Source organism: Pempheris klunzingeri, chromosome 5 (assembly GCF_042242105.1).
Source record: "Pempheris klunzingeri isolate RE-2024b chromosome 5, fPemKlu1.hap1, whole genome shotgun sequence".
Taxonomy (NCBI): domain Eukaryota; kingdom Metazoa; phylum Chordata; class Actinopteri; order Acropomatiformes; family Pempheridae; genus Pempheris; species Pempheris klunzingeri.
The window spans coordinates 15800998-15825212 of NC_092016.1; the positions used below are offsets into that span (position 1 = coordinate 15800998).

A 24215-nucleotide genomic window follows, 5' to 3' on the forward strand; every position below is an offset into this window, starting at 1 on the left:
GAAAAAGTAGCAATTGCACTTTGACAAACGAGTTGTTTGATAAAGAATGTTAGAAATACCCCAATACTCTGTGAGGTCTCAACTACATTCAACCTTACAGAGCAGACAAACATGACATCACACCATCATCTCTCTTTGATGAGCGTAAAAGCACTGAATGAAAAGCTTTGCTCATGCTGATATCATAAAAGCTGCTACATCATAGTTTTCATGAACAGAGGGTGCAGTCACTGCCACAAAGATTAGTGGTGTAGTTTTTCCAATTACCTCCTTGCTTCTTTGAATTTGACAATGCAAACACGAGGATGGATTTATCTGGTTTGCAGTTTGAACAGCAAAGCAGTTTCTCTGCCTCTCGGTGCAGCCTTTTTAATGGACGAATCAAAGCTCACCCTCTCACCCATCCACCGCATTCTGCTGACGCCTGGTGGTTCCACTTTATGCCACAGCAACAGAAATCAACACTCAATCTATCCCCTGGGGAGTACATATGAATATGCATAGTTATCTCTAATTACCATATTTATATTTTCTGTGACTTCTGCTAAAATGTGATGAAGTGTTTCGAAAAGAGTTGTGTACTGGTGTGAGCTGAGAAACCTTTCAAATGATCACGTGTACTCATAGTTGAGAATCTAATGTGATGATTCACAACGCTGTTTCCTCACACTGACCCAGTATAATCCTTCACTGAGGATACGTGGCCTATAACTCCATGACATTGTAAAACCCAGAGATCCATTAGTGGGGTTCTGAAAATGCCACATCTGCCTCAGAGAATAATCTGCACTGTCAGGAAACATCCTTTAGCGAGGCCACCTGACAGGCAGGTTTAAGGAAAAAGAGAGAACTATAAATAAGAGTTGTGTGTTGGCGAGAATCGATCCCCATGGTCTCCAGTTCCCAAGGACATCCCATCCAGCCCTGTGACTGTCCCTCCTCTGTCACCCAACACACTTACATAAGCATGCTCTCCTGCTTGCAGGGGAGGCGTTGTGAATGAGTTTAGCTCGCTTCCACACACACGCAAGCATCGGAGAGCACAACTGCAGTCAATGGAAATTGAATTAGGCTGTTCAGTTAAATTGGTATTCCTGGTATCACACACAGACACACCTAAACACACAGAAACTGTACTGATTCATTGTCATAAACACACTTATGTATTATTCATATGCTCTTTAAACAGCTCTGCTTACAACTAACATTTATATATACACACAGCAGTTCAATAGGGCAATTTCTCCAGACGCTGATCAGTTGACAAAAAAATTGTACTGAAACAAAAGAAAGACGATGGCAGAGCAGCTTTCTGTGCTCTAATTAGCAGCCCGCCGTCTTGTTCAGCATGGCTAATTCTATACCTACTGACTCTGCTGCTGCACATCAGAAGATAGTGAGATGGCAGCTTCATTATACAGCAGTGCCCTCAGCAGTGGGGAGGGAAGAGGCGTCAGGTTGAACTGCAGGGCCATCTTGCTTACTGAGCTGCCCAGCTGACAGAGGAAAACACTGGACAGATTGGAGAAACTGAGGACCTGATCCTCAACCTAACACTGACTGTAGGACTTCGCGAATGAAGTGGACACCAGGGACTCGTAAGTCTCAGAGAAGAGAGGTGGAGGCTAAGAATGAAGTGGTCTTTTAAGATGTAACAGGCAGTGTTAATGGAAGAAAGGATGCAGATACTAATAGACAAATGTTGATAGACCAAAAATGTTGAGTTGCCCACTGACTGCAGATGTGCTGAAGTTATCTGTGGCTGTAAGCCGAGTAGGTGTTTTTGACTTGGTTTTATATTTTGGAGTGGTTCTTTTACAGAATACACATTCCCTGATGCATCACTATGCTCCATATACACCTATAATGCCATTAGTCTTGGATCACTCAGGAAGTACTGTTGAAATAGTAGAAAAGAGAAATTCTTAATCATGTTTTGCATACATTTTTGCATAATTATGTTTTGCATTTAGCTCACATGTTGATCAATACACGAAGCTATACCTACATAATCGATATCAAAAATATATCTGTTGCATTTATTTTATTTGTAGAATGATAGCATTAATTGTATGTAAGTGAGGTGCATATTTCCTCATGTAAAGACCATTTACCAAATATAGCTTGTAGTCTGGGTGACTTTTATGATGGAATATATGACAGATGTCGATTAGCTTTCCATTAATGGAGACCACCTCGTGAGTGATGGCCTCCATCTATCACTGTAACTCTACTTTGCCACATTTTAAACTCAGAGTAGCGCCACAGCTGAGACACAGACACCATTGCTCTGTCACATACTGAATTATGTATGTGCTCATGGTGTTCAATCGGGCTCTGGAGAGACAGAGATGGATGTTAGAGGGACAGGAAGTGAAGAATCAGGGGTGAGATGAGGCAGAAAGCAGCAGGGTGTGTGTGTGTGTGAGAGAGAGAGACTCAGAAGAGAGATTTTGAGAGAAAAAAAGGGAGGGGATCTCTCTGTTGTGGTCTCTCTGCTTGTTAAAGGTCAAGGGAAAAAAAACAAAATCACAGGGTTGAAAACACATTGTTAGAACACCCCTTAGAGACATCACAGATAGCTGGAAAGGACAGCCTCAGCATTTGGCCACCAATTACCATTTCCTCAGAGAAAAAATGCAAACATTGATAACAAACCCATGTGATTACCTGCCTTCAGCTGTGGGTGACAGAATAAGCTATTTTGAGGCATGTGTGTCTATTAGTTTTTATTCACATGCATGTGTGTGCTCCTGTCACAAAGGCTAAGTACTGATCTAAAGGGTTATGCAGATTAAGACCTGAACCCCATAACGAACTGGAATTAATCAGAGCTGGGGATTGGGGCCAGAGGATAATCTGACTGTTTAGATTAGCTGTTCTTCCTAAACATCAAAGACATGCTGCCCAATATGAACAAAAATCATACTGACATAAAAACCAAAAGCCTCTCTCTTCATCAGCAGGCTGCGGTGTACGAGGGAGGGACTGCTGATGATGATGAGATGACAGAGTGTCACCCACCCTACTGATGCAGGCAAAATCAAACACCATCTGCATGAAATTCTGTGTCTAGCCTTTCTGTCTCTGTCATTTAAATGTACACGCACATGCCTAAAGGGCAACTGGGTGTGGGTCCTATCCATCCCATGTCAGCAAGATTACTCCCTCTGGGCAATGATGTAACGTAACAAGGGCCGACACTATCCCTGCCCTGTTCTGTCTTGTTTGTGAAGTGAGCAGTCAGGGTTTCTGCTGGTGTGTGTCTGATGTGTGTGTGTGTGTGTGTGTGTGTAAACGCATGTGCGAGGGAGATGGGAGAAAGAGGGCACTGAGGCATGGCTTACTACTGTATGACTTCTCTGGCACGGGAAAGAAAATATCCACTCTGTCTGTCTGTCTTTCTCTAGAGGTTTCCTCACATGCAATGCAAAAACAGTTTTGTTACAGGAGGGCTTTACTAGCTATCCATTATGTGTTTTGTTGGTGGATTAAAAGTGGAAAAAGCCAAATATCTAGCACAGATTTATGCTGGGAGCTTAACCCTCAGTACCAACCATCCCTGAGCTAAATCCCCATTCCCAGTCACCTCAACAGAGAAGGGGGAGAGAGGGAGAAAGTGAAGGAAGGAAATCTTTAAGGGGGAAGGGGAGGGAGAGAACAAGGGAGAGGGGAATCTGAGCTCTGTCTCCGAGCAACACTCTGCATAGCAGGGAGGAGAGGGAAGACACATGGGAGGGAGGGAGGGAGGGAGGGAGGGAGGTTGTCTCTGCATAGCAGCAAACTGCACTGGGTCACCCACCCTCTGCTGCAGCCGTGGCTCCACGCCACCACCATAAAACATTTACATCCCCACAGGAAGAGAGACAGAGAGGATATGAGATAATAGTTCTTAGAAAACGCGTAATTAAGGTCTAAGCTGGTCGGACATGTGGGATGATACAGCTAATGACTCAATTATTTGCATATACTTCATAGCACAGTCACTTGAATGGGACATTTAGTGGAAGTGCTACTTAGAATGCTTTTATTATATGATGCGGAATTTAGTGAATGTATGCTGATTGCTCAGATCCAGTATGTATGCTGATGATCTGAATGGTGATCAGAGTACACGGAGAATGCTTCACTCTGCTCACCAAAGCCTTGCATATTTCTCATTTTGTCCCTGGTATTATAATATGGATATCTGAGGCTTATGGCCATTACTGTAATGACTGCAGTGCTGGTAAGCTAGATAGCCTGGAGATAAAAATCCAGAGCGACAGTGATGCTTATATAAGATGGCCATATGCAAATAAGCAGTTCTCAGCACTAAACAGCTATCTCTATCATTCTTCTTTGTGTTACCTTAAATACTTCACACTTTAAACACATTTCCACTATAGCTTGCTTGAAGTCACATGTTTCTCTCTTGTCCCTGTACTTGTCATTTTTTCTGCCAGTGTTACCTGCAGGTAATTCTTGAACTATGATAAACAGCTGCCCAAAGCAAATGAAGAAGAGGAACAACAGACAAATAAGCTTTTTGTCTATGGAATTATTACAAAATTTGGTAGCGACAGGAAACACAAAAATATGCATAGAATTTTATATATACCACACTCACCATTCGAAAACAGTGCCACAGTGACTTGCACTGCACACATGTGCAACTGCTTTCCATGCATGATGGCATGATTTAATTTCCACTGTAAGTTTGCATTTTCACATATCCAAGACACAAAGCAAAAAGATGTGAGACAAGGTCAAATTTAAAACAACAACAAATGAGAGCCTCACCTTCTCATACGGGTCAGAGTCATAGTTGAGTCCAATCCCACAGTCGTCTGTGATTTCAGAAAGATCTTCATCATCAAACTCCTCCAGGCTGATGTCATGGGCTGGCCTGGGAACACATGAGAGACAGTATATTCACTACATGGGCAGTGAGGAAGAACGCTTATATTTGCAATATGCCTGACAGTCAAAAAGGGAATCTCTCGTCGATTTATGCCCACAAGCTGTGTCCTGTTCTGGGGAAAACCCGCTCTAACTCATGGCCTGTCATGGTCTATCTGGGTCTCAGTCTCATATACTGGACACAAGACTGCCACACCAACTCCCACATCCTCTATCCTCTCTTCCTTTACAACATTCCTCATGAATAAGTGACACATTTCAGTGGTGTGGAATAACAACAACAATGCATACAGACCTGAAATTAAATGTCAATATTTCAAATTAAGATAGCTGGATTGTGTACATGTATGGGCTGTGGATGTTACATACAGAATTGGAGGTGAATAATTGCCTGTTGCCTCTTAACACCAGAGTTTCTGAACCTCTATTTTTAAAGCTACAGCATACTCCAGCAGGGAAGCTTATGTGTCTCTGTAATGAGCCGTGGCGTTGCAAGTTTTCATGATTAGGCTCTATCTCATCTTTGAACCATTAGTTTCAGTGGGCCAGTCCCTCAGTTCTTCAGCAGTTGGTTTGCAATATGAAATGCTGCATTGCAGATTTCCTACTCTTAAGGACACTCCATATATTACGTATGAATGCAAGCTTACATCACACGGTCATATAAGGACCTGTACACAATGTCATTGGTCCCATGGAGCAAATTAGGACATGCTGACACATTTAAAAATGAAAGAAAGGGGGTCACGAAAAAGTCACTGTAATCAAAGTGCCCCCGTGCTACGGGTCTGCTTTAATGTGCTACTGACAGAAAATATTGAGGAAAATGAAAGTTCATCATAGTGGAGATATTAAAGGGTAAAAAATGTTATTAAAGTTATTGAGAATGCAATAAAATGCACCGGAAGAAAATGTCTCCTTTGGTCCATTACTATAGTTCATTCAAAGTACAAATAATAACACTCATTTTCCTTTTAACTACATGTCTTTATGCTATAAAATGTATACGATTGTAAGATATTTTAAAAAAGAACAGTCAACACATCCAATCTTGATTGGAAATAAAGGCTATCAAAGTAAAACAATATTAAAAGTTATGATAAGCTGAATGGCATTAAAGGTTTTGATAAATATGTGTGGTTAACGTGCTACTGATACTGATACAGTCTAGATATAATCCATTTGTGGAAAATTACCGTTGCACACAAATTAGAACTTGACCTTGCTGTTGATATGTTTATCTTATTGGATCAAATTGCACTACATCTGTATCTTGAGGATTTCCAACAGCATGCAGACAAGTTGAGGGTAAACAGAGCTCAGTACTCAACATCAGTTACTTAGATGAGGAAAAAAGACATTTATCATACTTTATTCTTAAATTTAAAACAAGCAACATTTATCTGTGGTACATTTATGATCATCCATCCATCCACCTATTGTCTATTCCGCTTATCCTTAAGGGTCACAGCTGGGCTGTGGCCAATCCCTGACAGCTGACACTGGGTGTATTATGAGCATTTATTCTCATAATAGCTAGGAAAGTACTTTAAATGGCAAATTTAAATACCCAGTTGCGTTAGTCACTGCCAACACTAGATTATTCCACTGGAAGTACTTAACTGAAAAACATCTTACATCATTGTTTCAAAATATGTTTCATTGAGAGGTTTTCTGCTGTGTTTGTCAAGTGTGGCTATCACAGGGGGCGGTGTATATTGAATTAATGATAGGTGTGCAAATTAAGTATGCGGCCTCTAAAAAGGGCTCTAAGGGTCACCCTGTCTGAACTGATATGACTAGATTTCTGATAACGATCCGTCTGATATGGGCCTAAACATGTGTATATAAAGCCTGTTCAGACTTAAGCTGAGTTGTGTCCATTACGGTGTGGAGTGTGTACAGGAGGCATCATGAAGTGTCTTATTGCTGTTTTGGTCTGTGCGGTGCTCGCCGAGGGAATCGTCAAGTAAGGAAACTTGAATCAGTATTCCTTAATGCTGCACCTTGTTTGTGATAAGAATGCTCTTTTTTTATATATATATCTCTAAAAAACTCTACTTTCAACTTTAATGTCCACTGCTAAAGTCACTGAAGGTGAAAGCCATGTGAAGTCAAAATCCTTTGTGTTTTTGTGTCCTTTGTCCTCAGGGTCCCTCTGCGGAAGCACAAGTCTATGCGAGAGGCCCTGAGGGAGAAAGGGGTTGAGCTTCCCTACCAGGATCCAGGTCTCAAGTACCTGACCAATGAGTTCGCCACCTCTGCCAACATGTACATCAATAACTACGCTGATGTGAGAAATCCTGGTTTAACACCACTTTCACATACTGAACACAACATTTTGATGGAGCATTAACTGACTGATGGGTTTGTACTTTCTTTTATTCTGTTTCTCTCTGTCTTTGTCTCTAACCAATGCGTTTGCCCAGACCACCTACTATGGAGCCATCAGCATTGGAACACCCCCCCAGTCCTTCGAGGTACTGTTTGACACCGGCTCTGCCAACCTGTGGGTGGACTCTGTCTACTGTAACACTCAGGCCTGCAGTGAGTACAAATCAGCAGGTTTTACACTGCAAAATCCCTCATCTGTCACTCTCTTTAGAGCATATTTGAATGTGCACCACTTCTCCAGATGACTTAAAGCTGATATAGGCTAAACATGCAGAGCTACCAGTTTGTCATCTCCTTCCCAAGAGATTACATATTGTACATGCATGAGATTTAGAGCTCTAGTGTAATTACAGGCATGCCACTAAGTATTCCAGCTCTGTCAGCTACTGTGTTAGTTAAAATTCAGCTCGTGATTTTTTATAATCAAGTGAATTATCAATATGTCAAAAAGCTCTGCAAGGCATAAGGACATGTTTATGGAAATGGCTCCACAGATAATCCTGATCTATGCCGTTTACAGACACACACAAAAAGTTCAACCCCCAGCAGTCTTCTACTTACTCTGCCAAGGGACAGTCCTTCTACCTGCCCTACGGAGCTGGAAGCCTCGATGGAACATTTGGATATGACACTGTCAATGTGAGTCAAACCCACCCAACAAAGCATGTATATTAGTTAAATAAAAAACTAGGATTCAAGTTGTTTTATTTCTTTCAGCAGACTGAGTCATATTTACTGAAATAGTACCAGAAAGCAGACCTTTTCAGTGTCACCTCAATAACTAATGTCTCACATTAAAAACATCCCTGACAAAGGAGCAGCAACAGTTGCATCATGCCAGAAAGTGTTTATAAATAAAACTCAGTGCAGCTGTTTTCATTAAAATGTAGAATTTAAAAAATGTGTAGTGTAGATAGTGATAGAAGATGTCTACCCATTCATTTAATGGCACACCTGTCTTTATTAGGCTGAAGCTTGGACGCGTCATTGATTTGCTCCTTACTCATCATACTGGTTTTCGTTTTGGACCCATAGGTTGGTGGCATTGTGATCACTAATCAGGAGATTGGTCTGAGCACAAACGAGCCTGGTCAGAACTTTGTGGTGGCCCAGTTTGACGGCATCCTCGGCCTGTCCTACCCCACCATCTCAGCTGGAGGAGAGACTCCCGTCATGGACAACATGATTTCTCAAAACCTGCTGAGTTATGACATGTTTGCTTTCTACCTCTCCAGGTATAACTGACACAAGGCTTCTATTAAGCACTGTAAAACATAAAGAATCACATGTACTGCCTCAGCTGTTGCTGTATATCAAAAATATTCTCAAACATGTAGAGCTTGCAGCCAAGTTTTCATTTGTTGTCTGGTTTAGGGGCGGACAGCAGGGAAGTGTGCTCTCTTTCGGAGGAGTGGACAACAGCCTGTACCAAGGCCAGATCTACTGGACCCCTGTCACCTCTGAGACCTACTGGCAGATCGGCGTTGATGGGTCCGTGCTTTTCATTGCTTGCTCATCATCATTATCACAAAATGTCAAATGACCTTCTGATTACTGTTGAGCATTGCTGGTAAGATTAGTGATTATTTTGCGGCTCAATGCGACTGAAGGACAAAAATAACTTTTGGCATGTATGCTTGCAGATTCGAGATCAATGGCCAGGAGACCGGCTGGTGCTCTCAGGGCTGCCAGTCCATTGTGGACACTGGAACCTCCACGCTGACAGCTCCAAGCCAGCTTCTGGGTTACATCATGCAGGCCATCGGAGCCCAGCGCAGCCAGTATGGAATGGTAAGACAAATGGACAACTAGTTTCAAACAGTAGAAAAGTACGCCACCATTATCATTCCTCATAAAGATCCAACTCTGTCCATAGGCTGCACCATCTAAGTCATTGAGAGCAGTAGAGGTCAAGGGCACAAAATATACCTAAAAAATACATCACAAGTGGAGAAGCAGGACTGTAATGACATAACAATGTACAATGTGGATGAGTTTGCTTTCAACTTTCTGTCTCTCTTACACAATATCTCTTTGATGTCTTGATCTCTAGTACATGGTGGACTGCAGCCAGATCAACAATTTGCCAACTCTTAGCTTTGTTATCAGCGGCATTTCCCTCCCTCTGCCTCCTTCTGCTTACATCACACAGGTAAGTTACTACATGTGTTCACATCATAAGCATGTACTTGTGTATATGTGTCCCTTTATTGACAAGCCATGTTTTTTTATCTGTGTGTGTACATGTATCATATCCTGTCTCTCCTCCCCACCTCCAGCACTACCAGAATGGATACCAGTTCTGCAGCGTGGACATCGGCCCCACCTACCTGCCGTCTCGTAACGGCCAGCCCCTGTGGATCTTTGGAGATGTGTTCCTCAGAGAGTACTACTCCGTCTACGACCGCACCAACAACCGTGTCGGCTTTGCTACAGCTGCCTAAGTGTCGTCAGTCTAACCTAACCTGACCATAAACCTGATCAGATAATAATGATTAAGTTTGTGTTTGCTTAAAAGTTGCAAAGTGCCTGAGGCTTTGGTTCATGTCAAACATCTTTTGTGGGATTAGTCTTATATAAACGATCAGTTTGGACAGTATACATAATATTACTGTATGTGTCTTTGAATTGGTATGTACAGATCTAGCTGGATTTGTATATTTACAACACAAAAATATGTAAATGTGTCTATGATGCTCAAGCAGAATAAAAGTGATAATGCAAGTGCTTTAATATTTCATCTTTCTAAATGAGCATCATAACAGCAAAGGTCCTCGGCCAAGGGACATGGAAGTGGTTTCTCCTCTTCCTTGAGTTTGTGTTTCTAATTATTCTCATATCTTGTGGACATTTTAAATCATAATCCTGGAATATATAATGACATATAATTAAAACTCGAACACCTAGATAATCCAGCAAATGCATATATGCACGCTCTGCACCTTTTGAGAGCTTGTTTCTGCCGCACATGAAATGACTCAGTCATGTGATTGGTCAGGGGTTGTGCAAGTACAATGTGCATGCAAAACCAGTTGGCTTATGTTTGTTTTCATTTTAGTAAAATGGATTACATAGCATACAATTGTAGATCTAAGAAGCCTTATTACATTGGAGCCATTGCAATGTGATTACCGGTGCCAGACATTGTGAGATGGCATATTATTCATTCACATTCATTACAACATAAACATGGTATAAACCTGAGTCTGGTCTGTAGGCTTGTGACTAGAAAGCAAGACCACTCCACATGGATGTACACACAGTGTTTCTTAACCAAACCTGGAGAAATTAGGTCACTAATGAGCTCCTCATTCGTCCAAGTCCTCAGGGAAGCAGTGTTTGTAAGTGTAGGTGTGTGTGAAAGTGGGTGTGTGATTCACAATGGAAAAACACCACATTGGTGCAGCTGCGTCCAAGGCAGCTGTCACCACCATGCAAGTAGAACCAAGTCCCATGTTTTGTTTCGGTATTAGGGGTTGGAGAGTGATGGAGGACCAGAGGAATACAGGACACAGGGACATAATCAGAGGAGACAAGGTGGACAAGGAGGGAGGAAGATGAGAACCATGTAGTTAAGCAATAGGAAATGTTGATTTCAAAGGGTTCTAGTGCACTGGAGAAATACAAAATCTTTTTTTGCTTCGTGGCTCAAAGCAATTTTTCATGCTGACTAGAAGCAATGCACCAGATTTCTTGTGAAATCTGACCAACTCTCACTCCAGGTAAAAGGCGCCGTACAGGCTGTAGAGGCTTCTAACGTCACTTGTGATGGTCTTGTTTTTTAATTAATCATACTAATGTCCCAAAATGGGAGCAATCACTCATTTATAAATACAATAGTACAATTTACAAGATTAAGATCCCCCAAATTAAGAAACATGTTTTCTCACTTACCATGAGTAGGATCCAGTCATGAAGATAGTTTTTTTTTTTTTTTTTACCCAGGTTTTATATGTCTCTTTGCTCAAAGTCCAATTTCTCTATAGTGCTCACAACACTGAAAATTTACTATTAAAAGTTTCAACAACAACCTCTACTTTCAGGGACAATGTCTGTTACTCTGGTTAATCCACAAAGCACACGAAAGAACGGTATAAACAGAGCATAGAGCACAGTTAAGTGCTTGGATTATCCACAGTAATGGGGGCACAAAAAGATGCTGTTAAAACGAAATCTTTACTGCTATAAGCTTCACAAGCAAAATACCATTCTCTTTCATTGTATTGGAGTAGAGAGACAGACAACCTAAAATCTGAATAAAGAAAAGCCAAACTGTCTGCAAGGTTACATTCGACTGAAGGTAATTCAGGAAATATGTTTGGTTTTTCTTGTAATTTGGATGAACTCTCTTTTTATTATTGACTGACATCTGTTTTATTTCCTTTCCTCTTATTACTTTTCTGGTCTCCTTCATTGCTCCCAATTCTTTGTGTTTCCAGACTCCATTTTGTTTGTGTGCACATCTGCTTAGTATTGGAGTTCTCCTGTAGCTCTGCAGTGCACTACACAACACAGAGTGGCCCCATTTCCCCTAAACTGCAAAGCTAAGAAATATGTGTCAGTGAAAAGCTGCAGACACAGAATAATGCTCACACCAAAGGCCTCTGTCCTCTGTTTGAAGAGCAAAAGGACACTGACTGACCCCAGCCGCACACAAACACACTAACACAGTACAAGTACACATCATATGCATGTGCATACACTTCTACATTTTATCCTTAAGATCAAAAAACCTTTAAGTTCCCTGCTCTAATCCTTTCATCTTGCCTCTAGGAAGCTCTATTTCTGAATGTATTATTTGGATTTCAGAATCCATATCATATAGTGAGATATAGCCACCACTGCAGTGTTGATATTACATGTCCATGTTCCTGCTTGGTGTCTAGACAGCACCCAAAGTGAGCGTGCAGTCATTGTCACATCATGTTGAGTTACGCTCGCTGTTTATCCACCACAATGTGACGTCTCTTGCATTCAGTCCACCTCCGCTTGTGATCACTATTAACGATTAGGATTTGAAGCTGAGGCTTTAAAGCTGCAGAGGAATTATCACTGTAGTGCTCTTGATAATCATGCAGAACAAATCATCATCAAATCACATCAGCCTCTACATATTTTGAATTGTGACAGAAATGAGAATCCTACCATAAGAAAACATTAAATTACCATCCACCGATGCTGGTCATATTGCTGCAATGGCACACCCAGACCCGCTGCCACTACTTAGGTTTTGCTACCATCTCTTCGTGCCTTCAGGTCTCCCATCTTTTCATTTTCTCCTTGCCCTTCTCAGGCTCAAACAATCGCTCCAGCCCACATCTATTCTAAGTTATTCTCTGTCATCTCTGATACTGTCACATCCAGGACAGAAACTGTCAAACAAGCACACTGTCATCTCTGCTTGTCTAAGACTGTATATAAACTGACTACATGTTCACACATGCAGAGAAATAAGCTCACACAACTGTCTAGGTGAGTCAGGCTGCCTTTTACTTTTAACAATTTCATGATTTTTTTATATGGAAGAGTATTTTACTCAAAATTGATACATTTTTAAAGTCACTTCAAGAGATAAATCCCAACATTTAATGGTTCTAGTTTCTGAAGTGAGAGAATTACTTGCATTTTGTTATACATGATAGTAAATTGATTTTTTTTGGGTTTTGGACTTCTGGTCAGACAAAACGCGGCATTTGAAGATTTCACTTTGCACATGTTTCATTATTTTCTGATGCTGTATGGAACAACTGAAAAAACAGTTGTCACGGACAAAACAGTGACAAAAATAATAATTTGTTGCCCTAATCCTTAATACAGCTAAACTATTCTTTTCAGACAGTCCAATCACAATAAAGTAATACAAAGTAAAAGATGTCATTATGTATAAATAGCAGAATAGTTAATTCCATAGTCAAAAAAGGGAATGAGAAAAAATAAAAACCTGAGAAGAAATGAGAAAGACACTAATAACAATATTAAAACAGATACACATACATAGGGGGATGGGTGATGGGGTCTATGCTGTAATGAAGCTGCCTTTTAACCATCAGCACCTGCTTCACGGTGACATCATCATCTTTAAAAGCCAAGGACATTTGATGTGGCTGCTACTGACTCATTAACAAGATCAATTTCCCAGGCTTTTCACCCACCGCCAGTCTCCAGTAATGTAGGGACACACATACGCACACCCACACTCAAACACACTCAGACACACACGCATGAGTCATACATTTAACCTAATGAAGCACTCTCTGTTGCCTGTGTTGGATCCAAATCTTAAAATCACGGCATTTTTGAACCAAAATCGGAGACGATGCATCGGCTTGCTCACAGCAGGTGAGGTTCATGTTGATTTGGCTGGATTTGGATTAATGAAGTCATCAGATGTAAAGCTAATGCTGCTGTTAGATGGGAAACAGTGACTGGCATCACACTGATGGAAAACAAATCTCATGGACTGCGAAAATATGACTCATTCAATTATTGTTAAATTGAAAACAAAGCTATCGCAACAGCCGCTGCAAAGATTGACATGCGAAAACATGGCAGGTGTTGGTTGTACGCGCTGGGTGAGAGAGAGGGACAGAGGGTTAGAAATTCAAAAATACAAAGACAGAGAATTGAAGACAGCAGGGGGGAGGCAGAGATGGAACGCTTAAGCTAAAATGAATCTGTATTTGATTTAAGCCTCTTAGCCCATGGTAACCATACCCACCACCACTCACTTCCCTCCCTCTGCCTTCTCAAACAGCCTTCAAAGAGTCGGAAGGCAAAAATGGAGCATCGACTCCTCAAAATATGAGACTCACAGGGGGGGAATCAGAAGGATGCTTAGTGAAACATTTGTAGTAGTCCCGTTTAAAATATTGATGTAACTATCGAAGACAACCAGGATTTGTTAGAATTATATCAAATCTGAATCTGGTGTCAAATCCAAAATCTCTCAGATCCATCGTTGAACTCAACTAAAAATCATTTTCATTATTGATTAATCTGCCAATTACTTTCTTCGCTCATCCTACTCAGAAAAGTGGAAAACAACCATAACAGTTTCCCAAAGCCCAAGGCAATGCCTTCAAATGTCTTGTTTTGTCTGATCAGCAGTTCAAAATCTAAATACATTTCATTAATTGTCATAGAAGACTATGAAAATCAGGAAATATTCACATTTGAGAAGCTGATTCAAAAATGACTAATCTGACTAATCAATGATATAACATTTATAGAAAATAAAACGTCACAAAAAATAATAAATAATTCCATATTCATGAATAAAATATAAGGACTGCCATTTAAAGAACCAGAAGAAGCTCCGACACTGTACATATTGTTTAGATAAATCACCATGTGAATGTTTGGTACACTGGAAATACAATAGACAAATAGCCAGGAAGGAGGTAATTTGTTGAACACATGCTACCATCTTGGAACCAGATCCAAAATGGAACCCGCTATTCGAACCCAGCCCTCCCAAATATTCACAGCGACCAAAACAAGAGCCTCCCCCAGGCTGCTTTGAGACTGCTGCCTCAGCAAATATACGGGAGATTGCAATCCAACAATCCTTTCACAAAACTGAATCAATGAATTCTAAGGTTTGGGTAATTGGCACACTATGAGGCACACATTTTGATATGTCAGCAAATTTGTTTTCAGCTACAGCTTAACACATTAGGGGTTAGTTCATTTCTACATATACATTTCTGTATGATGAAGCCTTGATGGAAGAATAAAGTAAAATGGAGCACTATGAACTTATATATATACTTACTTATATATATTGTTAGATTTCGTCACGTTTATAGGGATCATGTCTCTTAGTTTAGGTTGGAAGGAATATGCTCACATATTCTCTTGGCAACAGAAATTAGATGCTACATTAACTGGAAAGTGAACCTTATTTTCTCTGTACAGACTGGTATTTATCTTTTTAAGGATTGTATTTCCAGTGGGAAGAGTGCTTCCTCAGTGCAGGAGAGATCATAGACTGTCACAAATTCCTGGTGCTCAGGAGAGAAAGACCAGCTCTCTTACGGATTATGTTTCCCATTGGAAACAGTGTTGGGGTTATGTAAGGCAGATTACTGTACCACACCATCGCACCACCGGTGGTTTCATCCATGAATCAGTAGGACACAAAAACGTAGAGAAAGAGATGCAACATCACAAACATACTGGCGAGAAAACACACACATACACATGGACATGTATTATTAAATGAACAAACTTGCATAGAAAAACATATCCATAAACACAGGCATCACATCTTCCATATGCTCCAATCAAAATGACTTATTGGTACTCCACCCATAGCTGAGCAAAGATAAACACACACATTACGGATATTCTTGAATGCAAAAAAGACTAACTGAAACCGAGAAGTCAACTTATTAGACTTTAAGTAGATTTGGAGTTGGTGATACAGTGTAGAAGCAGGTCAAAAGACCGCATACAGGAAAGACTCGTACCCATTTTTCCTCTAATACTGTTAAGATGACCCTGCTTCAGCAGTTCGCCAACGCTGTAAATTTAAAATATTGATGTGATGGCCAAAGCTCAGCTCTGTACTCTGCACTGAGGTCATTGGTAGTCATGCAAAAAATCAGGTCTATTGATCTGCTATGATCTGTCCATGAGATGAAGCTACAGTATGTAACTAAATCCCACTTGAGTACATGCTGTGGATATAAACCCCAGTGGGACCTGGCCTGCTAATGTGATTGCATTCTGTAAGGACATGTAGAGGCAGAGGCAGGGTCATCGAAATATTATGGCATTATATGCATTAGTGCACAGAGCTTCCACTGCATCCGGTCTTTCTGGTGATAAGTTCAACATCATATACATGCTTTTACTATTTTCCCCCATTTTGCTGACATGTCTTCTTTCTGCCACTGTGTGGGGTGAGTTTGACAAGATTACTGTACATAGCTGCAAAATGCAGCAGCATACAATAATCACAGATGATTGTTTTGTTGTTAAGCAGCCTGTGGGGCTAGAGAGAGAGGCCTTAGAGCAGCGACAGTATGCAGGAGACTATCCCATATGGAAACCATATCAAATTAGAAATACAATGAAATCTAGCATATATTTCTACAACATATTTCTATATGCCTCCAGGTAAAAACAGACCTGAATAAAGCTGCATTTCATCAAAATTTCATCAATATTCCACATCTTCACAGGCCTGATCCAAAAAAAAAATACCAGTTACACTAAAGAAACCACATGTCCTGTGTTTTAACCTCACACAGACAACCTTGGAGAGAATACTGATGCTCTGCCACTGATTCTGTTATTGATCTCTGGTGAAAGCCAGTGGAATCCCACTCACGATTGTGTTGAGGCAGGGGGAAAACGCAAGCAGATTAGTCATATCGTGTGCCGCAGAGGTCACATTAGAGGCGTTTGAACGTGCATCAATATCAGTATACTTCCGTAAATCATTGTTCAGCAACATGCCCTTGCCTGGGTTGGACTCAACAGGGCGTGGGCCTCACACGGAGAATGCGCAAGGCGGGTGCCTGTCGCGACAGTTAAAGATCAATCATTTCCTGTCTATTTTACCATTTACGCTTCTTCTCGTCGGAGAGTAATACAAGTGGTCTCGTAAAACCGGTTGTCTTTGATGGACTTATCAGCTCCAAAACACAAACAACCGGCCTTGATCAGCTGCAGCATCTATTGGCGCGCAGGGAGGCAGCTGCAGGCCTGTCAGGTTAATCAAAATATCTATTACTGCCCATGGTAGGGGATCTGCGTTTCATTGCAGTCATGAAAACAAACCGGATGAATTTGTTTTGCCTCTATAGTGTCATTTCGTCCACGCGTCAACTGTGCGCATCGCCCCCCCCCCCATCACCCCTCCACTGTCGCTCTACATGTAAGCTCTTACCTGCAACCAGGGGGAGAGAGGGAATGGAAAGTGGATAGGGAAAACATCTCAGCCCTGTCCGCCATCTTCTTCCACAAATGACTCAGAGCGACTGCAGAAAATCACGGATGGAGCGCAGTCCATTCACAACCACAGGGCAGAGGACAGTCGCAGGCGTGGACAGAGGTTTCTCTCTCTGCGGCCCAACAGATGCCCCCCTGGCCGCAAGCCTTCAATCAGACGAGCCTGCTCAGCACCATCAAATCTGCAGTCAACCATCCACACAAGCAAGCTAAGGAGGCGGGTGCCAAGGCAGAAACTGTCCTCAGAAACAGCGCAGGGCACCGCGCAGATTAAAATACAATCCTGTTTTCTCCCGATACGTCCACGCGAAGCATGAGCGCGCAGTATGCGACCGCAGTCCGCGTTTTTCCTCCCCAAATGTCTGCTGCTGTGATGCTGCCTGTGTCACACAGCGGATACGGGCCAGCAGTGCGGAGACAGGCGGAGACAGAGGAGGAGGAGGAGGAGGAGGAGGATTGGGTGGGGGGGGCGGGGGGGGATGTAACGTCAGTGCCGTTACCGTATGAGCAGGCTGCGCGAGTGGATGCGGGCTGAGCTAAAGCCTGCAGGCTCGACAAACAGCGTTTACCATGTTTACCATGACATGACACTGGCAGGGAGTTTTGCAGCGAGACCAAAGGTGAGTTAGGCCGGGCGTGGGGGTGGGGGTGGGGGTGGGGGGGCACCAGGGATCCAGTGGTTCCCCGGACAAGACGTGCGTTTCATCCTTATTCAAGACCCCGTTGTGCACGATTTTAAAGTATGGATCAGATGGACTCTAGTTTGATGTCCGTAAACACAAAGAAGACGACATAGAAAGGGGGAGAAAGGAGAAAGTGCTGACAGCAGAAGAGCACAGTACAACAAGGAAATGAACCAAAAACAGATCAATACACAGATCGAAAAGGCAGGGGGGAAAAATACAATGGCAAAGATTTAGAATAAGGACAAAAGATTACAAATAAACAAATATCACAAAATAAAAGGCAAGAACATATAAATAGATTGTTGTGTTGCAGTGTCACTGTGCACATATGGTGTGTATCTACAACAGTGTAGGCTAGTGTGCACTTTTACTTTTCATGAAATGAATGGGCCTAATATATGTAGGCTAAAAGATTTTACAAGAGAAATGCAGCCTTACAGTACAAACTGGGGTAATAATGGAAGGTGTAAAACCACATAAAATCTGGTAGTAAACATTTCCATTTTGGGCGTAGAAGTTACCAGAATATATAAACTGGCATGTATCCCAAAGGCATATTTTTATAGGCAAAACTCTCATAACAAGCCATAAAAACATATAATTGATACAAATAGATTTTTTGCATGCATACAAATGTATTTTGCATTTAGATTGGCATTGCTTTAAGATGATAAGAGGCTGAAGATTACAGTTTTCCTTCCTTTCTATTTACTACTGGATCACAGATCGTAAATATATAATCAATCAGCGAATCACACCTCAGACTTTAGGGGGTATCTGTACTGAGCAGGCGCACTGTGGAGCTGTTCACTGCCTGTGGTGCTGAAGCGTATACAGCTGAGCTGCATTTCATCCTTTGTGCCACACGGGGGCGGTGCATGTTCATTCACTGGTTAAAATCCTGACCAGCCTTTCACAGAGCAAGTGGATTTATGTTAGACCTTCCTTCACTAAGGACTCACTTGTCCAGCTAACAAACAGTGACAGTCATTTCAACTTACTTGACATTTAGTTTTTACTAGCAGCTTTTCTTATTTATTAATTTGGTTGATAACTTTATGATAAATACAAATGGAAATAACATGAGATAACAACAGTTAAGATAAATCTTTATTGATTCCCAGCTGGGAAATTTGAATGTTGCAACAGCTCAAGGATAGTAATGGTCTAAGCACAGATGTAGAAAGTAAGTGTATGAAAGTGTAGAGAATAAAATAATAAGTAATAAGAGGTATGTAAAACTAAAGCAGGACTACAGTTTGTAATAGACACTACACCAGAGCATTTGCAGACAGAATTACAAGCAACAAGTGACAAAGTGTCACAAAGTGACAAACAGTGCACTGTACACCTAGCTAGTATGTGATATGTTTAAGTCATGGTGCTTGGTGTTAGTGTTAATATAGAGATGGGATAGAAGTATAATATAGAATATAATGCAAAAGTCACTGTAACATATTAACATAATGTGATATAACATGGTATTGCGATATTGACTGGCGCCCACTGAACGGTATAGATAATGGATGGATGGATGGATACTATACTACTATACTATAGTACTATAGTATACTATACTATACTATATAGTACTACTATAATATAGGGTGGGATATGAGCCATGGTATAAGATGGAATATAGTAGTACAGTATAGTATAACATGATATGCAGTATGGTACAACACTGTAACAGAATAAAACTGGATGTAAAAGAAATAGAATATATTGATAATTGACAATTTGGAGGGAGAGTAGTAGGGAGTGTCTCAAGTGTACTAGAGACATCGTCATGGTCAATCATAGTCCATTTGATTCCTCTAGTTATTCACCTTATGTTCGGTGTACTGCTTCAGAGAAAAACTGGAAAAAGTTGGCCTTTTCTGGGATGGTCCTATCCAGTAAATGACACAAGCCGTTCACACATTTGCATTTTTATTTCCATCAAATGATTTGTCAATGACATAAGCAGATGTAGTCCATATGTACCATTTATCTGAAGGATTTGTTTTATGTTTTTGATGTGTCAAATCTTTACATTTAATTGAGTAAATGTGGTTCTTTGTCTTGTTCAAATTGAACTATTAACAAGAAGAAAGAGCATAACATACAGACAGTTATGAACCAATGAAAATGTTTATTTTGATGGTCATAGCCATGGCAGGAAATTAAACCATCTTCTTCTCTCCAACAGAGAAGGGACCCAGAGTGACATCACCTTCCCATTCGAAAACTAAGGAAGAAAAACAGAAGATGTGTTACAGCGTAACACAGGAAGCGTACAGCAAGTAGTGAATCATCATGATAGTGGTAACATAATATCTACTGATACAAATGTTATAATATGTTGTTCTTATATAATATCAAATACTTTAGGCAACTAATTTATTGACATACTTTGACGTTGGGACACGTCACGGGTCTTCCTGCCAGGATTAGACAGACTGGCTGATCCTCCGGAAGACCAGGAACCACCTGCGCTGCCACCGTATGGTGAAGCAGAGGAGCCACAGGAGGAACAAGCTCCATCAGCTCCGCTGGCCTCCTTCCACCTAGGAAGAAAGGGAGGTGCAAGCCGTAAATACAGCATCAATTCTCCAGTCACACTTTTTTCACTGACAGTTGTTAACTGATGTTAACATGCAGACTCACCCATTTATGTAGGAGCAAGCTCTATGTTCACTATCGATGACATAGGAAGAAGATGTTGCTTTCAAGTGGCAGGTAATGTAGAGCTGTTGGAATAATACAGTGTTAGGGTTGTTGTTAGATGTAATTTTGCTGGAATTAATGTATAGCAGGTAATATTAAATAAGTCTTGGAGATGCCCACCAGTCCACTGTCAGCGTCACTGAACCTGAAGGCCTCCAGCTGGAACTGTAGCCTGTTTTCTTCAGTGCGAGTCATGAACTTAGAGGCAGAACCTGTGACCTGAGCATCGACCAAACACCTGGATGTAAAAGAAAATAAATAGAAATTACATTATGTATGGACAAAAATGTTTTTTTGTTTATGTGATGATCTATTTTCACTGCACAGAACAACTTTATTAACATGCTAAACCACCTCACCCGTGGTTCTCAATGAAGGCATATCTGGGGGTGGAGGACTGATCAGCTGAAAGAGTAGCTACGCAGTTGTCCACATAAACACGGAGGGGCACGTGAAAGTATTGCTTGACGATAGCCTCAATATTAATCATGTCTCCCAGGAAATATTGGTAGCTTGGCCTCTCATATTGCCAGTCATCTGTGCAATGAGATAGTAACATTAGTCACGGTTCCACAAGTAAAAATATGCAGAAAATTGTTCTTTAACTCTTTAACTCACCAGTCATGAGTTTCAAGGTGAAGTACAAGAATTCCTCTGACACCTTAACCGCAGAGAATGGGATCCACACAGGGTTAAGAGGGAGGCTGCTCACATTGTGCTTCCTAAACGATTAAAGATGCTTGCTCAGGAATGCAGAAAAGTAAAGTAATCCTCAGACTAATGTACATCAGGCAGAGAAATTTTTGTTAATCCATGTTTACTGGATTTGCTCTGGCCAAGGGCTGGATTATATATCAGGTTAAAATGTTTACATCAAATTTTGTTCTTTATCTATTTGTTTGTCTGTCTGTTTATTCCCTGGCGTCTTGCTGATGTGCTACATACCTTGGGTAGTGGCATTGGACAATCACAGCAGCTTTACTGGTCCTCACCACAGGAGCACCCAGAGGTTGGGGAGAATAATTCAGAACGAAAGTGTAGATGAGAGAGTCTTCTGTCACCTAGCAAAGAAATACATGTTAGTCCAAGCAAACCATACCATCATGAATGAACATATCTGGTCTGATAATCTGATTATTTTTTTTATTACCGATAGTGAGCTGTCACACTCATGCAGTTCACTTTCAAAAATCAACACTTGGGCACCAGTGTCCTCTGCAACGTGACCACATCTTCCCAGGGTAAGGTCGGCAGGTCTGATGAACTGACCAATTCCAAACATGTCCTTCATGACTTCCACATGAGCAATCTTCTCTCTGCACTCGACCGCAACAGTTGCAGCAGGAACAGGATGTCTCAGCTCGAAAGGCACATCAGGTTGGGGATCAGGCCTGGGATCTTCTGGGTATTTCCAGGTGAGTGGTGTCTCAAATGTCTGCTTTGACTGTTGGGGATCCTGAGGCACCTGCTTGCTGGGCTCCTGTCTCACAGGTGGTGCTGCTGGTTTCTGGTATGTAGGTTGTCGGGGATAAGGATCTTTCCATTGAGCATGACAGAAGCTGCCAAGCAAGGCCAGTGCTACAAGGCACACGGCAGTCCACTTCATCACCATGGCTTCACAACAACAAGTGATCTGCACAGTTCACTGGGTGCTGTAAGGACGATAGAAATGTGCACCTTCTTTTATAATACAGTGAGTATGTTTACTTCCATTACATTCCCGCCCCTTCTGTTCTGCCATTCCCCGTCTGACCTGATGAGTGTAAACCTTAGCCAATGAAATCATTTGCACATGTTGACTAAAACATGTCTAGTGCAGCATCACCAGCTGAGTTTGGATTATTCATTTTTTTAATGTACAAATGTGACTGTGCCAAGAAAATAAAAGAAATGTGTACAAATATTGTTTTAGACACGATAACATACATGTGCTCTCACACATCAACATGACGGTAATGTACCAAGTTAAATGAATAATTGCCTCATAAGGGTAATTTGAATGTTGTATTTCATTCATTTTTCCTCAAGCATATGAGAAAAGATTAATAAATAGTTTGCACACTGTTGGCAAATGTACACTGAAAATAGTGGTCAAAAAAAGTTATGTTGACCCCATGTTAGGTCTCCCCACTCTGAACAGGACGAGTCAAAGTGCAAATCAATATGGCTCGAGCTCGTATAAACTAAGATGAACTACCAAACACACACAAAATACAGCAGCCAAGTGTATGTTCAACTGCAGTGAGTCCATTAAACTTTAAGATGCTCTTGAAGATAACAGGAGTAAATGAGGAAAAGAAAAATTCTTCAGGTGTTCTTAGATAAAGAGATGTAAGGATGAGCTATATATTAAAAGTCTTTCATTAGTTTGTGATGTTGTTTTATTGGTTTAAACACCATCCACTTTTGACACGATGAGGACCCTGTGAGAATAATGAACATTTTCTGTTCTCTGACATTCACCACTTGAATGAAATTTCTGAAGTTGAATGATTTTAATACTACATACAACTCTGACCAAAAACTTTGATTCAGACTTCAGCGATTACTGTCTTCTGGGCATCAGTTAAAAATCTTTATTCGTGTTAGTCTAACTATTATCTCCCAAATATTATCTCAATTTATAATAATAAGATCTCAACCCAATCAAGTGACCACCAATATTTTTCTCTTTTACATAATTCTAAGTGGGAACCCTTGTAAGTATTGATTCGCAATACAGAGCGGTTTAATCTCTAATGTCTATGGAGGTATTTTACTTAAAATAGGTATTACAGATACTGTATATTATATTATCTATGCAGTATTTTTAATTCTGGATACCTTGAAAGAAATTTTAACAAATTAAACTATTTTGTCTTGAGTTATTATTCTATTTCTGTATTCATAATTTTTCACAATGTTTTTGTAGTTATATAAAATATAATAATTGATTGCTATTTTAGCTTTTAAATATTAAAGCTTTCTTAAATATTACTATGCATTGTGTTTACAGAATACTCCAGCTCTTCATATCTTTTTTTAGTTTTGCCTATGATTATAACTCCAATTGAAGATATCTACAATTTAATTTAGACTGAAATGTTAGCTTTAATTATCTAAAAGGATAATTAAGATATCGTCTATGAAATCTATGAAATATGAGATTTTATGTTTATAGTAATAATGGGGTTATTTGGTTATTTGTCAAAACTGAACTGCAGATATGTTAAACTAATGTTTTGAATTGTATTGAATACATTTCTTGTATATGTATATCATTTTGGACGCTCGTCAATTTAATTTCATTTTATGTGTTACACAAGATGGTGGTTAGGTTTAATCATGTCCTAAATTTTGTCTAATTTGAAAAATGCCCTTAAATTAAAGATAAGGCGAGGTATTTGTTTTGTCAAAACAAATGGGCAGGGTGACCTGACATTGTAGGTCAGAGAGACCCTGTGAAGGTTTCTCATATTAAATTGTTCAAACAAGGTCGAATTTCATTTATTCAGGATCAATAACAATCAGTGTGCTAAATGTGGCAAGCATGGGTTAGATAGTAATAAATGTTAATGTATACAC

The 24215-nt window shown here is 40.6% G+C and overlaps 3 protein-coding genes across 3 annotated transcripts in view; 1 reads left to right on the top strand and 2 right to left on the bottom strand.

Annotated features, from left to right (window-relative positions):
• mapk8ip2 (mitogen-activated protein kinase 8 interacting protein 2) overlaps positions 1-17259 on the bottom strand; it is a 28529-nt gene extending 11270 nt beyond the window's left edge. The window contains exons 1-2 of the mRNA XM_070831122.1: positions 17195-17259; positions 4783-4888 (exon numbers count right to left, since the gene is read on the bottom strand). Of these exons, the coding sequence (XP_070687223.1) occupies positions 4783-4888; positions 17195-17259 (171 nt within the window). The remainder of the gene's footprint in view (positions 1-4782; positions 4889-17194) is intronic.
• Positions 6816-9740, top strand: LOC139201422 (gastricsin-like). Its single transcript, XM_070830733.1, has 9 exons — positions 6816-6871; positions 7054-7195; positions 7332-7449; positions 7817-7935; positions 8332-8531; positions 8671-8787; positions 8940-9087; positions 9350-9448; positions 9576-9740. Exons 1-9 carry the CDS (start codon positions 6816-6818, stop codon positions 9738-9740), a joined length of 1164 nt encoding a protein of 387 aa, XP_070686834.1.
• A 2752-nt stretch (positions 17260-20011) lies between the features above and the next one.
• Positions 20012-22263, bottom strand: LOC139201074 (zona pellucida sperm-binding protein 3-like). The gene is made up of 8 exons (XM_070830291.1): positions 21802-22263; positions 21597-21712; positions 21270-21373; positions 21011-21188; positions 20772-20889; positions 20592-20674; positions 20337-20491; positions 20012-20172 (listed from the first exon to the last, which is right to left on the bottom strand). The coding sequence occupies exons 1-8, from the start codon at positions 22261-22263 to the stop codon at positions 20108-20110; spliced, it is 1281 nt and encodes a 426-aa protein (XP_070686392.1). The 3' UTR covers positions 20012-20107.
• Positions 22264-24215: the final 1952 nt, after the last annotated feature.